Raw genomic sequence first — 16,394 nt, forward strand, 5'->3', positions numbered from 1 at the left:
TACCCTGAAATCAATATGGATTTATTCCTTCTCTTCCCACAGTATCCAGAAGGATCTTTCCATTCCTCTTTCAGACAAAAATATATCTTCATTTACTGCATATTATGTATTGCACCTGCTGTAAAACAGAATGTATGTTTGATTGACTGTCTTGAACCGCTCAATCCCTGCCCCCAGGCAATCCTTGCTGACTCAGTGGTGATGAATAGTGCCCCTTATGGAGCTGGAGCTAACTGTGATGCTAGACTTAACAGATTCTGTTTTTCGCTAAATGATGGTTTAACTTCCTTTTCCGTATGGAAGTGTAACTTCCAGTCATGCTTTTTTTCATTCATAATCAAGAGTAATGCCTGACTTTTTAATGTATACAAAGTCTTGTCTCATTTAGCTGTACCAAGTGGCTGCAGAGTGTGGCTTGGATTTTTTCAGGACTTTATGGTTTGTAGTTTAAAAAGTGGAAGTCAAATCTAGTTGTAGTGGGAGTTAATGTATCTGGAACTGTGTGCGAAGTGATGACTGTATTAGTGCCTTTCCATAGCAGAAGCAGCTGCTTTCCAAAGCGCTGCAGTTGGGGGGACAGAGTGTGAGTTCTATTGATTTCCTGTGGTTCTGAATGGTTCCATGGTTCCAAATCTCTTACCCTGACTCTTCATGGGCTGTAACTGGCTAATTAAAAACCTGGAGTTAGGTCAGCTATTTCTGCTTTTGCCGTGGGGTGAACACATGTTTTGGAGCAGCTTCTGGAGGAGTGGCTTTTAGGACAGCAGTTTCTTTGAGTGGAGACTTTGGGGTAACTTTGGAGGCTTCATTGGTGTAAAGAAATGACACTGGAGTAAAAACAAAGTATTTGAGCATGAAAGTGTCACCAGACTCTGGGTTTTCCTGAAGGCTGTAGCTACCATTGCAAAGTGCCTCATTCCCAAGGAACAGCCCAGTGAGCCCAACAGCAGTGTGTCTGGCCTTGTTAGAGGAAACTGGACAGCAGGTACACAGCTGTTCAGAGCTAACAGAGCAGGGAATCCTTTCTTACTGCTGATGACTGCTGCAATAATCTGCTAGGCAATTATCTGCTAACAGAAACGTTAAAACTATTTCTGATTACCAGACTGACTTCTGCGCTGCTCTCTGTGCCAAATGGCTGCCTGTTTGCTGACACCAGAGCATATCAAAAGTGATTCTGGATTCACTCAAGGTGGTTATCAAATCCAAAGCTCTGACTCATGGAAGAGTTGCTTCCTGTAGGAAGAGAGGCAGATGCTAGCACTAGCCCACAAACACTACATTACACCCTGCACTACAGGCAGGGGGTTTGGCTGTGCTTTGCTAACAAGTATTATTTTGAAAAAGGGGAGGGGAATTGATGGGAGGCTTTGCAGCTGGCATGTAACAGAATTTTATACTCTCTCACAGTGGCATAATAATTCACTGAATCTCATTATCTGAGTAGGTGATGGACACCAGCTGCTGCCAGCTGTGGGTTAAGAAGTGTGACATCAGAATGCAAATCCTTTGCTACAGAACAGGGATTTCATCATCACTTTTAAGCTTCTACTTCTATGTCCAGATTCTTTTTTTGGTTTCAGACAGTAGCTAGTGCATCCCACTTCTGTGCTAGAGTGAGTTAGTGCCTCAGTACCTATCCTCTGTAGTAAGTGGACAGCTCATGGTGGTGGCCAGCTGAAGTGCACTTACTTGACGTGCAGTGGGGCAAGGATGGGTTTGTTTTCCATCTTGGTTCATTATCACTCTCTCAGTGCTTACCCAATTAGAAACAAGCTACAGGTGTGTTCTTTCATCCAGCTCTCACTAGTGACAGAGCCTGACAAGGAGCTGTAACATCAGGTCACAGCCCAGCATCCTGGAGTGCCTCCTTTCATGGAAGCTGTGCCCCTTCAGGCAGCTCTGCTCCAGCAGGGAGATGGAAAACGCTCTGAGCCTTCTACTTACATCTGAAAGGTATCGTATGGCAAACTTCCCCCCCACTTACTCTGTCTGCATTGTGACTGAGCCGTCCCTGGGGAAGTATTGGGTTAAACCAGATGTGGCACTGCTACCTAGTACTGCAGCCAATGTCTGTGTGTTTAGAGAGGGGATGATCTCCAGCTCAGAAATACAAGGCCACCCAGGGGGCAGGACATCAGGACTCGCATGAGAAGTATAATGGTGCCTGTGAACAGCTACCCCTGTCAGGGTAAGCCCATGCCTCCTGCCTAAGAAACCTTTGTTTCATATACTGAACCTGAAACAAGTTTGGGGATGGGCTTCTCTGAGAAGAATTTATTTTAGACCAGCTGAATGATTCTGTATTTTCTTCTTATCTACTCAACAGATGGGCCTGAACCACACAATATTTTGCAGATGAGAACACTAAATGTTGACTAATGGAAGCATCCACAAGTAAGTGTAGAATTAGTGCTCACTACTAATCTGGAAAGAAGTCAGCTCTTACAGAAGTACAGCTTGAAGGTCTCAGGCAGCACTCCAGTGAGGTGGGTAGGGAGACCCAAGAGCTGCTGTGCCTTCTGCCACTGGCACCCAGGTGCAGAAGCAGAGAAGGCAGAGGGGGGGTAGCGAGGGGTCCCACCTTTAGCCATAAATCTGGGCCAAGATGCTCCACAACCCCTCTGCCCTAATGATTTTCTGTAACAGCCTATCAGGTGGCTTCGAGCACTAAGATTCAAACATGGCTGGCAGGAGAGTTGCCTTTCCTTTTGTGAAACAACCTCGTTAGTATTCTTGAGTCTAAAGTCCTGTGGGATGGAGCAAGGCTCTGCTGGAGGGACTGTTAAATAACAGCTTCCATTTCAATTAATATTGTGAAATATGACTAATCCATGCAAGCCTTACCAGTGGATTGTATTTCCCTGTGCTTGCAGGGGTAGGGAAGTATATCAGAAATGAGGGGAGAACAAAACCATACAGAAATCAGTCATCTGGATACAGTTTAAGAGTGTTTGAAGCTCAGCTGCACACACTAGGGCCTGTTACTGGCAAAACCAGGCAGTTTTCTTTGAGCCGTTTGCCTTCACCCTGACCTTTGTAACAGATGCAGTACAGAATCAATACTTCCCTGTGACTGAGCAAGATCCCAGTTACTGAAAAGGAGAAGCATGCAGGCATCAGGCAGAGTTTTAATGCAAGTTTCTTTTAATTTTGAATTAATGAAGTTTTTGTTCTTCACTCAGAGGTGTTTACAGTGCCCTGCAGCAGCAGTGCAAAGCCACAGTGTCTCGAGCCTACCCAGGGCTATGGTTTTAGTTAAGAGCTCAGATTGGGTGCAGAGGTAGCTTGGGCTGTAATTACTTCCACCCCACCCACCCTTCTGGTACCAGCTACAGCATCTGTGCCATTCAGCTCCTGTTCACACATTGATGTCCCAGGAGCCTGGCACAGAGGAGCTGAGCTCCCTCACAGGCAGGGAGCTGCTGAGCAGCCCAGGCTGGGAAAGCCAGGCAGCCAGCTGGCTGTCTAAGTTTTAATGGTACTAGAGAAGATCAGCACTGATTAACGATGCACTCACACAAGTCAGGTCTTGCTAGGCTGTTCCCTGTTCTTTATGTGAGGAACCTCACACCTACACCAACTCCAGCTTTACCGTGAAAAAACCCCGTTCATGACATTTAAGCTATTACTAGTTATGGTATTTAGTTGCAAGGTCTGTGTTTCAATTTCAAAGCAAGAGTCAGTAGTACTACAGAGCAGAACTCTGTGCTTGGGGGAAGAAAATAATCAAGTACTAATCTTCATGGTACCTCGTTAGCCTAGTTGAACAACTCACCCTAAACTCAGTAGGTCCCCAGAGCAGTATCTCATTGAAGCGTGCTGCATTTTTCTTGCTGTCCTCTCACATCTGAGCGAGAACAAGATCTAATTAGACTTAGTAAGGCCTGTACATGTGCTAAGCTATAAGCAATTACCCTGCTGCTGGTTAGGGCAGTTATTCTCCTTTCTTTCTCCAAAGTTGCTCTTTCTCTACTTTTCCAACAAATTGCAGAATATCTTCAGCAAGAAGCTCAGGTTCCTCCAAAGCTGCAAAGTGGCCACCCCGAGGCATGAAGTGGAAGGAAACGATGTTGGTGTATTTCTTCTGGGCCCAAGCCTGGGGCGTGTGCATGACTTCATTAGGGAAGGAGGCAATGCCAGTAGGTACTCGTACTGTCAGCCTGAGAGGAGAAGGGTTGGAAAGATAAAAATTGTTAACTCGGGAAGAAGTGGAAAGTCCCATGGAAACATTGTTCTTAACAGCAGCGTGCCCAGCTGTTGAGGCAGCTGAAATTTGAGTTCCAGATCCAAAATGTGGACATTTGCCAACACTCCCGTTCCCGGAGAGTCCGGGGGGGGACACCTAACTTTTACATACATTGGTATTAGGGCAGTTTTGCAAGGGGTCCTGGGTATAAGAGTGAGAAGCAAGGAACCTGAGAAGGGAGCCCTGGGAGGCGGTGGGGATTGAGTTTCCTCATGCTGCATTCAGGGCTCAAGAGTCATGTACCGAGTGGAAAGCACGCAGTCGGACAAGGGCTGGGGAAGAGATGTACAGTGAAGATTACAACTGGAACATGTTGGGCCTGTCAAGGAAACCGTGCGATAGGCAGGGGAGGAATTACCTTGAACTGCTGCAATGGGGAAGGAAAGGGAAAGAGTAACAGCGTAAAGTTAGACTAGTTCAGAGGAAACTTTACCCTGTAAAGTAGCTCTTGCTTTTAACTGGCAGCAATACACTCCAGAGAACATTTCATATGTTAGTAAGTGTGGGGAAGCAACTGGATTTGAGGGAAAACATTGCTTGGAAAGTGGAATCATCTGTGCTTATTAGAACAACATTTTCTAGGTTTAAATACCCTGTACACAAGCTGCATTGTCACAAGTGACAGGTTTAGAATTCAGATACAAAAATCGCTGGGCCTCTAACCGTGGGAAGCCTGAAAACAAGGTGCCTAATTTTACATAGGACATTGAGAGTCTTTCCTCTAGGCATGTAGAAGTTCAGTTCAAATCTCATGTAGGCTGAACTGGAGCAGGATACTGCCCACAGCACAGCCACACCACCTTCAAGAACTGAGTCAGCTTCCTCAGAGCATCATTTCACAGCTAAATAAATACCTTAGCACTGAGCTGTGACTGCAAACATTAAGTGCAGGGCAAATTTTTTAAAGAAAAAAATCCCTCTTACCTTTCATGTTTCTGTGTGCCTATCCCCTTCTTCAAGTTTTCTTTGTAGAAACGCATGGAGGACACTATGCAGCCTGACACCCAGTAGATCATGATGTTGGTGAGCAGATCATCCAGGTTAAACTTCCTGAATTGGTCAGCCCAGAAATTGCTTAGTTAGAACTGAATACCATTTTGCATTACTTGAGCAGGGACTTGACTTGAAGTTACAAGGGAAAAATGGTTAACTTGGTTAAGAAAAAGAGCTGAGAGGTGAAGTGTGTTACTGTCCCTCTGTCAGTAGCCAGATAAGCACGTTAAAGGCTTTCAGACACAAACTGGGAGGGACATTTTAACTTCTACACCAAAGGCAGACACCAATGGCAGCACCTTGTGCTCCAGTGCAGCTCTCTCTACTGTCCACAGACTGCGAGAGTAGGAGCAGAAGAGCACATGAAACAGCCTGTGCCATTTATTATTCATAATCTGAAATGCTACCCTCAGCCATCAATCCAGCCATCACACCAACACGTGCCGTAAACAATGCATCATGTTTCATAGCGAATTCCTAGCTGTATGCAGTGCCACCATTCTACCTAAATCCATTGTCATTGGACCTTTTCATGACATCCCCTTTTGTTCTGCTCCTGCCACGTACCTCAGCACTGTAAAAGGGATTCTTTTACATTATTCCTGCTGCACAATGAGATTGACCCTTTATTATTGCACGGTACATAAATAAAGCAATACTGATCAATTTAAAGCATATTCATAGTGAGTTAAGTATTAGTATTTAAATGAATCCTGAGTTCTGTTTCCCAGCATCTGAAGGGAGGTTAAACTTTGTTTTTTCTGTCCTAATGAGGTTCTTCCACATGAGTCAGTTTTTAACCCCCAGAAGTGGAGAGGTGTATCCCCCTCAGGAGGTCAAAGCGGGAAGGAAGCGCAGCAGCCCTCATGCTTCTTTGCACGCTGCAGCACTGCACCGCACCTTCTGTGGTCACTACAGGCTCCCCACCAGGCCAGAGGTGATCAATCTGGCCAAGATTCTTAGCTATGTCTCCGGGCTCAGTCACCTCACTGAAAACAGGGCAAGGGGAAACACTTACCTCTCCAGTCCTCCATCCTCTAAATTACGGAATTCCAGGTCCGTCCATGTAGAAAACTTCTCCAAGATGTAGGCAGCCAGTCCCACAGGAGAGTCATTCAAGCCACAGCCTGGAAAGGAGGAGAAGCAGCTAACTAAAATTGAGATACCTGACTCCTGAACTCAGACTGTTACAGAAGCAGCCTGTTGTGATGCAGGGTAGGTAACTTGACAAAGCTGTTCCAGCAGCTGTGTTCTTAAATGGCTCTAACTTGTTCTACTAATTTATTTATTGTTGAATCAAACTGATAGTACCTGCAAGCCCACAGCTTCTCCACTAGCTCACACTCTGTTTTTTGAACTGGTGTAACAGTATTGTATTTCTTCTCCTTTTTTTTCTCCTTGTAAGCTAATAAGATTAAGCTCTATGTGCCAAGTAGGGTTTCCTTCCATTAATCTGGCAGTTGTCATGTATTAAAAACCACCTGCCTATGCATGACCAGGAGAATTTGCTCCATTATCTAACAGCAAAAACACTTTAAGGATTATTAAAAAGTCATTAAGGAAGAACAAGGCTTTACTAAAAGGTCCATCTTCTGAATTAGCAATAGCCAGCTGCCTTCATGTTGAATAAAGCTTAATATACTTCTCATAATTTGTTTTGCTTGGACAGAAAAATCACAATTGCACCTGGAACTCTGCTCAGACAGCCAAGTTCTGTGAAAAACAGGGACCATAAACTGTCCCAGCTGCTCAGAACAACCTCAGAAAAAGATTTTCCTGAGGATCAGCAATAGATTTTAAATTCCACCCATGTGACCCAACCTTCCTGAAAGGTGCCCAACACTACAGCTAGCACAGTTTCATCAGTAATTGCTATTTAAACATGATAGTTCCGAGGTTTTTTACAAAACAACTAACATTGATAACTGAAATACCAAGTGTCTGAAAAAGTTGTTGGGCATACTTTCAAGACCTGCAGCCCTAGACAAGCAATAGCCTGTTCTCCTGTACTTACTGTGAGCAAAGAGTGCAGAGGAAGAACTGACATGGGCCCTAACAGTATGCTGGACAGACAGGCACTGCCTGGTTCAGTTGAAAGTGAACCCACGCTCCATGCAAGCTTCCCAACGAATCAAATCTAATCAAGCCAGTTTGATCAAGCATGAAGCAACCAAGAGTATCATATTAGCAAGCACAGGACAGAGACAGAGCCAACTTGCTTGCTTAAGATGGCCTGCAAGGCAGCCACCTGTACAGCCAGAAGCCTCGGCAAGGCTGGGGTAGCCTCCTTGGCTGTGCTTCTTCCAGCTACATCGTGCTTCCTTCTTCAGAAGGTCTTTCACCCTATGGGAACCTCTTATGCTTCTCTCTTCTTTGTCCTCAAAGCTGCAGCCTCAGCTCCCAACCTGTGAACCTGCTGCCGGTTCCCAGTCTGTGCAGGCTGCTCTGACAAGAACAGCCAGAAAACCACAGCAGAAGGAACATGACTGGACATCTTTCAGCTTCCCCATCTTTTCTTAAAGCACAAAAGCAATTAGAGACTAGTAATTTTTAGAAACCAAAACTCCCAAGCAAAACTATTTCAAATCCATAAAATTACCATTTTGCCTACACATTTTACAATTATACCTGCCTCTACAGCAGGCTTATAGAAAACCATTACAAAATAGTTTCCCTAGCTATGTTTTTAATAAAATCCACAAGTGAATTACTGCTGCCTAACCACTATTCAATCTTCTTGACTCAGTTTGAAATAAAACACTCAATACTCAGATACTTAAGGTAGTTAAGCAATCTGAATGACTGGTCATCTAGAAAGAGCATTCATAGGTACATTTGCTTTCCCTGAAAGTCTGCAAGTGAACAGTGAGTGAGAGCTAAACTTCATTTTACTTTTCAGGTGTTACTTGTCCCCTATAAATGAGCTACACAGTGTGCTGAGACAACTTAAAAGCTTCTTGTAGTTTTATCATTTGAACATGATCCACTCCCTGCAAAGAAACTCTTTTGCTCACAGTGTACCTGCATTTGAAACAGAATTACAGTCCCCAGTGACAGAAGTTGAAAAGCATTGAATAAACTATTTATGAAAACTGGAAATGAGGTCAGTGGCACTTAGAGCATGCTCAGTTTTCATGTGCAGATTTACTGCAAGTAATACTCTATACCCATGTGTAGCTTTTTCTGACCTAGATTCAGAAAAGGAGCCCACCTTTTAAAACCTCTAACCTTCCTACTTCAAATTTCCCTAAAGAAAAATAAAATAGTATTTTCTGTGTATTTTAAGCAGCACCTTTTGTATCTATGAAGTATGACTAAAATGAACAGACTAATTATTTTCAGCTCAAGAGGTTTTTTTTCTTTGTTTTACCAACAGAATCAGGCTTTGTAGCCTGTATGTGAGCGTAGCCAGACTCCAACAAGATCCTGTAGAGCCCTTTTTCCAAGAAGGGAAACATCCGCCTGACGTCTTCACCCTGGAAGCCGAAGAGTCCTGGAAGATAGCGGCCCAGCAGAACGGAGAGCAGGTGAGTGAAGCCCATGTTTGTCACCGAGGCCAGGTTCAAATGCAGTCCTTTCACACGGCTAGAGATAAACACAGAGAAGGCCCCCTCCAGTTAACAACCTGTGACTCCGAGTTGTTCTTAACAAAAATGGACATCCCTAAATTCCCACCTGCTAATCACACTGTGACCTCAGCTGGACTACGTAGCGCAGCTTTTCACACTACAATGACAAGTCAGAGGGGTGGCTGTCAGCAACCAGCACGCTCCTGGGCACTAAGCCACAAATCCTCCTTTTGTTAGAGGTACTGATCTGCTCCAGGCCCCAGTGGGGCCAGTACAATACCACTGCATGACTGTGTGAAAGAGCAGACATAAACTAAGGTACGTAATTCTCAATCGCTCACTGCTTAACACTGAGCACTGAAGAGAGAAACCCGGTGCTTCTCTAAGGATGTGGACAGGAACTCTCAAGTGCTCAAGGAATGGCTATTTAAACCAGCTTTGCATGCTGTCATGCAGCACCCTAGAGAAGGGGTACTCACTCGGGAGCTATCTGGGCCAGGTTGGTGCAGATGAGCCAGCCCCAGTCGCCGCCTTGTGTGTAGAAGTTGTCGAATCCCAGTCTGAGCATCAACTCGTGAAATATGGAAGCAGCACTTACAGAATTAAAGCCTGCATGAAAATAAACCAACACTGTTGCAGTAATTCCAGCTACAGTTCTGACTGTGCAACATTTATTCTCCCCGTAAAGGCAACATTCAAGTTCCTAAAAATCTAGAAGCCCATTATTCCTTGCCTGTCTGACAGGCTACATGGAAGCCCTTACATCATCCAGGCAAGGTCTGCAGAGCAAGGAGAAAATCCAGCCTTCGTTGCAGAGTAAGGTTCTAACCTCACCAGGTGCCCACCCACTCTCCCCACTGTGTGTCTCCATTTTGGCTGCTGTGAGCATGGTCTCACCTTAGCGATAGCTGGAAGCTTGGAAGTTTCTGCTAGTGCCACACTCCTCCACTTCCACATAAACCATAGCCAGGGAAGTAGAGAAAAGCAAAAACAGCCTTGCCCACAAAATTAAATGCCAAGCTCGGTATCACGTTACATACTACCTCATTCCAATTTACTGCAGCTTCTGTTTCTATAATTCAGAGTCCAAGGTGAACACGCAGGGGTTTGGCTGCAACCTACCACACAGATATGCACAGGAATCGATTTGTTTCAACTGTTGCTTCTCACCTGCCTGCATAATGCTGTTGAACATGGATTCAAAACACCCAAAAGGAACAGTAACAAGTTAAGTTTACTCTTACTGCTCACCCACACACTATTCATTTGATGAAGTTGATAACTTCATTACCTTTTATAGTCCTTTGTAAAGGACTATATGTATCTGTATGTTGCTCCTGAAGCTAACTAATGGTGCCACCTCAACTCACACTCGTATCTCCCTCTCCCCACACTACACACAGGATCTTTGCTTCCACACTGGGAAAACAAGAAGAGCCAGGAGTTACAGTTCTGCTAACAGGGGCTCTCTCACTGTGAGGCTAGGCTTGTCTTAGTGCAGTTTCTCTCTCACACATCGTACCTTTCTTGTGGGGCGCTTCCGAGAAACCATAACCAGGGATAGACGGGCAAACGACTTCAAAAACGTGTTCGTCGCTGAGGCCGTGGCTGGCAGGATCCGTCAGGAGAGGGATGATTTTGTAGAACTCATAGAAGGAGCCAGGCCAACCATGAACCATTAATAATGGCTTTGCAGACCGGCCTTCAGGCAAACGAGGAGGCTTTACGTGAACAAAATGGATATCGATGCCTGTAAAAATAAAGTAATTAATTAACATGCCCAAATTTGGCATGACACCAAAACTAATCACAGAGCTGATTACATGCTTTTTTTTCCCCCCCCCTGAAGTCTTATTTTGGTGATCACACAAACACACTGCACTTTTCTGGGCCCATTTATCCAAGGACCTTAAAGTACTTTCTAATGGGCAGTTAAGCGGCACAGCAGCCAAATGAGGTCGGCGTATTTTGGTTTTAAAATAAATTGGCAAATTAAAAAACAGAAGTGAAGCCATCTACTAACAGTAACACAGTGACTCACACAGCTTAAAGGCAGAAGAGATTATATCATTAGTCCAAGTGCCCTTAATTTTTACCCGAATGTCCCTATATGGCACTACACAGGCTTTTGCCAACCACAAATTTTTCTTCCCAAAAGGCACACATTTGCAACTTGAAGGCAGCAAGAGGTAGGGAATCCATCATAACCAGCAACTGTCTGTCTGGGGGCATTAATCACTTGTTTGGTGCATGCCTTAATCCTTATTTGAACATACCTGACTTTGGTCTCCAGCCACAGCAAAAGGAATATAAAAAGCCTTCAGTAATTATTCTCTGGCTGTGGAGGCCTCCAGTAATCAAGTCACAGTCTTAACTGCTGATTAAACTGATCATATTGAATCAAGGATTTGAGACAACACCTTGATAACAGAGAGTTAAACATTCAGTTTTGTAGTTCTTTTGTCTAAAGCCTGCTGATACCTCTCTGAGTAAACCAAAACAGGAAATTATGTTCTAATATCAGTCTCCTCTTTCCTCTGTGATCCTTACAAAACGTGAGCAGTAGGCTTCACAGGGCACAGCACTAGCTGCTCAGGGTGAGCTGCTGTTCCTCAAACCCATTCAGAGCTTTGCTCTGTAGGAAACCAGAGTCCCCTGGGTAGAGCCCGAGCGCCTCATTTCTTGACGCATTTAAGCACATTTTTCTCACATCATCTCCAGCTCAGCAGCAATCCCACACAGTTTAACTGACTGAGATTACCCATCTTTGACAATTCTGTGATTTTCTGCGTTCTCTGAAAAACTTGCAGCTTATGACATAAGGTAGGAATGTGCCACACAGCCTGTTTGAGCCTGTACTTTCCTGGCTTATCTCTCTAATCGTTCCCAGCACTGAAATTGCCCTTCCTATTGCTCTGCATCGTGCATGGTCTTTGGCTTCTTTTCCCTTTCATAGATGACACATCTCTTCTTTCCTTCTATTTTAAAGGGAAGACCTGTTGCTTGTATCTTTTGCAGCACTAACCAGGTCTTACAAAATTAAATTAAATCTTTATGTTCTCAACACTATGTAATGATCATTATTGGCCCAGGTCCATTTCAAATACTATGTTGAACCACCTCATTTCAAATAGTGGATGATTATGGGTGCAAGTACAAATATAGCATCATTTCAAGCTTGAATTTTGCCATCACTGACACAATTGCCTGCTTTGATCTAAGCCTGTAACTGTCGCCCCAGATGACCTAAGCAGAACCCTCCTAAAAGCACAGGAACAGGCAATTCCAAAACACTGGAAGTCAAGCAGGTGGGGCAGGAGGCTGGCTTGGCTGAACAGGGACCTGCTTCCAGAGCTCAGGTGGAAAAAGGAAGTGTACAGCCAGTGGAAGCAAGGTCAGGTGATGTGGGAGGATCACAGGCACGCTGTCCACCTTTATAGGGAGAAAATTCATGTAGCCAAAGCTCAGCTAGAGCTGAGGCTGGCCAGTACTGTGGCAGACAATAAAAAGATTTTCAAATACATTAACAAGAGGAGAAGCAGAGAGAACGCTGGCCCATTACGCGATGAGAACGGTCACCTTACTAACAGAGACATGGACAGAGAGACATTTAATGCCTTTTTTGCCTCTGTCATCAACACAATGGGCTCTGGGACTCCAGATCCAGGCACCAAATTGGGAGGAGCTGTTGACCCTGCTGAGGGTGGAGAAGCCTTGCAGAGAGATTTGGACAGATGAGAGCTGGGCAATCACCAACAGCATGAAGTTTAACAAGGGCAAGTGCCGGATTCTGCACCTGGGAAGGAGCAACCCTGGCTGCACACACACACTGGGGGATCAGATGCTGGAGGCCAGCCATGCTGAGAGGGATTTGGGGTTCTTGGTGGACAGCAAGTTAAACAGGAGCCAGCAGTGTGCCCAGGCAGCCAGGAGGGCCAACCATATCCTGGGGTGCATCAAGCACGGCATGGGCAGCTGGTCCAGGGAGGAGATTGTCCTGCTCTACCCTGCGCTGGTGCAGCCTCACCTTGGGTACTGGGTGCAGTTTTGGGCACCACAGTACAAGAGGGACACAAAGCTATTGGAGAGTGTCCAGAGGAGGGCAATGAGGATGGTGAAGAGTCTGGAGGAAAAGACTTACGAGGAGAGGCTGAAGTCCCTTGGTTTGTTCAGCCTAAAGAAAACATCTCATCATGTTCTATGGCTTCCTGACAAGGGGGAGCAAAGGGGCAGGCACTCATCTCCTCTCTTTGGTGGCCAGTGACAGAACCCAAGGGAATGGCATGAAGCTGCGACAGGGGAGGTTTAGGTTGGGTATTAGGAAGAGGCTCTTTACTGAGAGGGTGGCTGGGCTCTGGAACAGGCTCCCCAGGGAAGTGGTCACAGCACCGAGCCTGACTGAGTTAAAGAAGCATCTGGATGATACACTCAGTCCCATGCTCTTACTCATCTGGCCCTGTGTGGAGCCAGGAGCTGAACTTGGTGATCCTTATGGGTCCCTTCCAACTCAGGAGATTTTGTGATTCTAATTCAAGCATTTAAAACATTCAGTTTGGCCAAACTCCAGCAGCAGCAGCCCATACCTGAACGGCCTCTTTCAAAATGTGTCTGTGCTTTGAATAAGAAGACAAACCATTTACACACCTGGTGGTATGTCAACACCACAGGAAAGGCATTCTGCTTTTCTAGGCCTATGGATACCTGAAGCAGTACAACAGAGCACATCTGCCCTGTCCAAGCAGGGACAATGTGTGCAGCCAGCACACCCAGCTGAGGAGGCTGCCAGACTGATGCTATCACTGTGACAGCAGCAGCTGGAGAACTACATGGAGCAAGAGGTGACATCTGTGCATGTTTCTACATGACTGCATGCAAGTCAGGGAACATGTGTACATCTTAAGATCCAGTACTACTTCCAAATGCCTGTTCTTGGCTTCCATTAACACCAGCTGACAAGCCATCCATGCACAAGGGAATTCCATTTGTCATTCCCTGCCCTAAAGGCTTCAGTTATGATGGAATTTCTTGGTGCTTCATGCAGTGCCAACGATCCACACCACGGCAGACAGGCCTTCTTACCACTGAGATCTTTTAGACAAGTTTATGCTCTGTTGTTTGTTTTTTTTTAAGGGAAAAAGCAACACACCTTGAATCTTAGTTTTGAATTGTGGGTACTTGTTGAGGACTTCAACTTGTTTCTTCCAATTGAACTGGTTTTTCCAGTAGGAGATGACCTTCCTGAGATACACTGAGTTAGTTCCATAATGGAAGCAGCTGTCCTCCAGTGGCTCAGTGAACCGAGCCTGGTCAAGTCTCCTAAATAAGTCCTACAGGGAAAAAGAAAGAAGGGAGGTTACAAGGATTTGTGTCTGCCACCTTGTGCTCTAACATGCACGGCTTCTAGTTATTCCAAAGTGAAATGAGAACAATGAAAATCCCATCTCTAATGACATCTGTGCATTTTGCTCATGCTCCATCAGCTGCACCAATTTGTTCTCCAGGGGGCCTCCTTCCTCCTCCACTTACAGCTGTTCTTAACACTCCCTGTTTCACACGGATGGCTAACCTGTTCAGCAGGCTGGTAACCACAGAGGACAATTAGCTCTTCTGACAGGGCTGTGGCTTCACAGCAGAAGTGTTGTTGCCTTTTCCAGGTACTTTGCTCCCCAGGATCCTGCAAGCCCAGCCTCACAATCAATGCATTGATCTGCCCCAAACTTTTAGCTCACCTTCCCAAATCAAGGGGCTGGGTGTCTTCACTGGGAAATGCTCTGAGGGATTTCACATGGCCACAGAGTTGGTGAAATTAGGCTGGAGTAAAAGTTTCCCCAGTTGAAACTATGTAAGTGACCTTCCTACTGCACTTCAAGGTTACAGGGGCATGCTGACAGTGAAAAATCCAAAATCACTCAGCAGGGAAGGACAGCCAAGGTCCCCTTCCTACTGTGAACACAACCACAGAGTAGTTGAGGTTGGAAGGCAGGTCTGGAAATCTAATCCTGCTGAAACCTCTGTGGGGTTTAAACCTGAGCAGCATTTTTAATAGAGAGATAGATGTGGCTCTCATTCTGACTAAGAGGGGTTAGGTGTATGCACTAGCTTGTGCCTTACCCTGAACAGCCCTGATGTTCATATGTAAGCTGCTTTGGCATTTAAAGCCTGTGCAGAAAGCACAGATTTTAAAGTTTTAAACACATCTTTACATCCATGCTTTTTGTCTGTGCTCAACCACCTTTAAAAAGATGTGTTAGTAATGTACACTAGCATAAATTTAACTCCTAATTAAACAGTTTTCTACAAACAGATGATGCTGCATAGCTGTTGTAATACAGAATTGTATGTTCAAAACCATCTGTAAATTAGAAATTACCTAGTTTTGTCTGCAGTGTAAGGGGAAAACATATTGGAGATCAATGTCTGCTGCTATTACTAAGGAGGGCAAACAGAGTATTAAAAAGCCGAGGCCTTACTGAGAAAATGAGTCCATTATAAATGAATAATATGAGCAATCCCATAAGTATTGTTTGAACCACTACTCACACAGATCCATGAAACTCTGTAATCCCTGACTTACACATGCACAATCAGAATCCTGCTGTCTAACAAATTCTGCAATGTATGTGTTTACTGTAATTACCACTGTGGTATTATGTTGACCAAAATAGATAATTAATTACAGAAGAATCAGCACCCAACACAGCTGCAAACAAAGCAGTCAAGAAAAAGAGGTATTTGTAATTGCATTTGAAAGGGAAAAAAAAGACATTGTTCTTATTCTGGTCTACACAATCAAACTGAGGAAGGTGCACAAACAGGAACACAGAGCTGAGTAATCTGTAATACAATTTTTATGCTTAATAGGCTTTACAGAGGAGGTTTATTTACTAGCAGTCTTGCAAGAGCAAGATGAGAACAAAATTGGACGTGAAATCTGCCTATCCATACCTGTCTTCTTAAGTATTCCCCTCCCTCCCCCAATCCTAGGCATCGTTGTTCATTCTAATAAATGTAACCATTGACTCAACTGAAAAAATACTCCCAAACAAGTTCCACATTTCTCACTTGGTCATTTCTTACTTCTCTCCCCAGTACAGAGATTTGCTTACGCTCAGCTCTTCTTCTGTGGTTTCCACCTTAAATGGCCAGATAGTTGTATCTTCTTCAGTGTCAGGCTTTTGTCCCCTGCCCCACCATCCCTCTTTGAAGGGTAATGTCTCTTCTTTCTTCTTGGAAAGAAAGAAATAGATGATGACTCCCCCCAGAGCCAGGAATATTTCAAGCAGCATAATGCCTGCAAGAGAAGAACAGAACTGTGAAGCCAAACCATTTCAGAGACGTGTGATAGGCTTTGTCAGGACTACTACTTGCTCTTAAAGATAGGATCCGATCTACATGATGGTCTGTCATGCACAGGATGTCAACGCCGCTGTAAAGTTTCAGAAACAGGGTCCTTTAACCCACACAAATACAATGGGGAGGGAATTAGATGTTTTACATAAAGCACATTTAGTAAAAACAAAACTCAGAGGAAGTCAAGAGATCAGGTGTCTTGGTAATTAAATAGTCCCCTGATTAAACACGCT

The 16,394-nt window shown here is 44.7% G+C and overlaps 1 protein-coding gene and 1 long non-coding RNA gene across 2 annotated transcripts; one reads left to right on the forward strand and one right to left on the reverse strand.

Annotated features, from left to right (window-relative positions):
• Positions 1-2,081: 2,081 nt before the first annotated feature.
• LOC311190057 lies at positions 2,082-8,740 on the forward strand. Its single transcript, XR_014617187.1, has 3 exons — positions 2,082-2,191; positions 2,330-2,397; positions 8,619-8,740. It is a non-coding gene; the product is annotated as an uncharacterized lncRNA (long non-coding RNA).
• EPHX1 (epoxide hydrolase 1) lies at positions 3,131-16,097 on the reverse strand (the record flags this gene model as incomplete). Its single annotated transcript, XM_084261906.1, has 8 exons — positions 3,131-4,163; positions 5,174-5,299; positions 6,261-6,369; positions 8,613-8,827; positions 9,291-9,420; positions 10,334-10,561; positions 13,958-14,138; positions 15,918-16,097. The coding sequence occupies 8 exons, from the start codon at positions 16,095-16,097 to the stop codon at positions 3,938-3,940; spliced, it is 1,395 nt and encodes a 464-aa protein (XP_084118032.1). The 3' UTR covers positions 3,131-3,937.
• Positions 16,098-16,394: the final 297 nt, after the last annotated feature.

This window comes from Gallinula chloropus (assembly GCF_964237585.1).
Source record: "Gallinula chloropus genome assembly, chromosome: 3".
Taxonomy (NCBI): Eukaryota; Metazoa; Chordata; class Aves; order Gruiformes; family Rallidae; genus Gallinula; species Gallinula chloropus.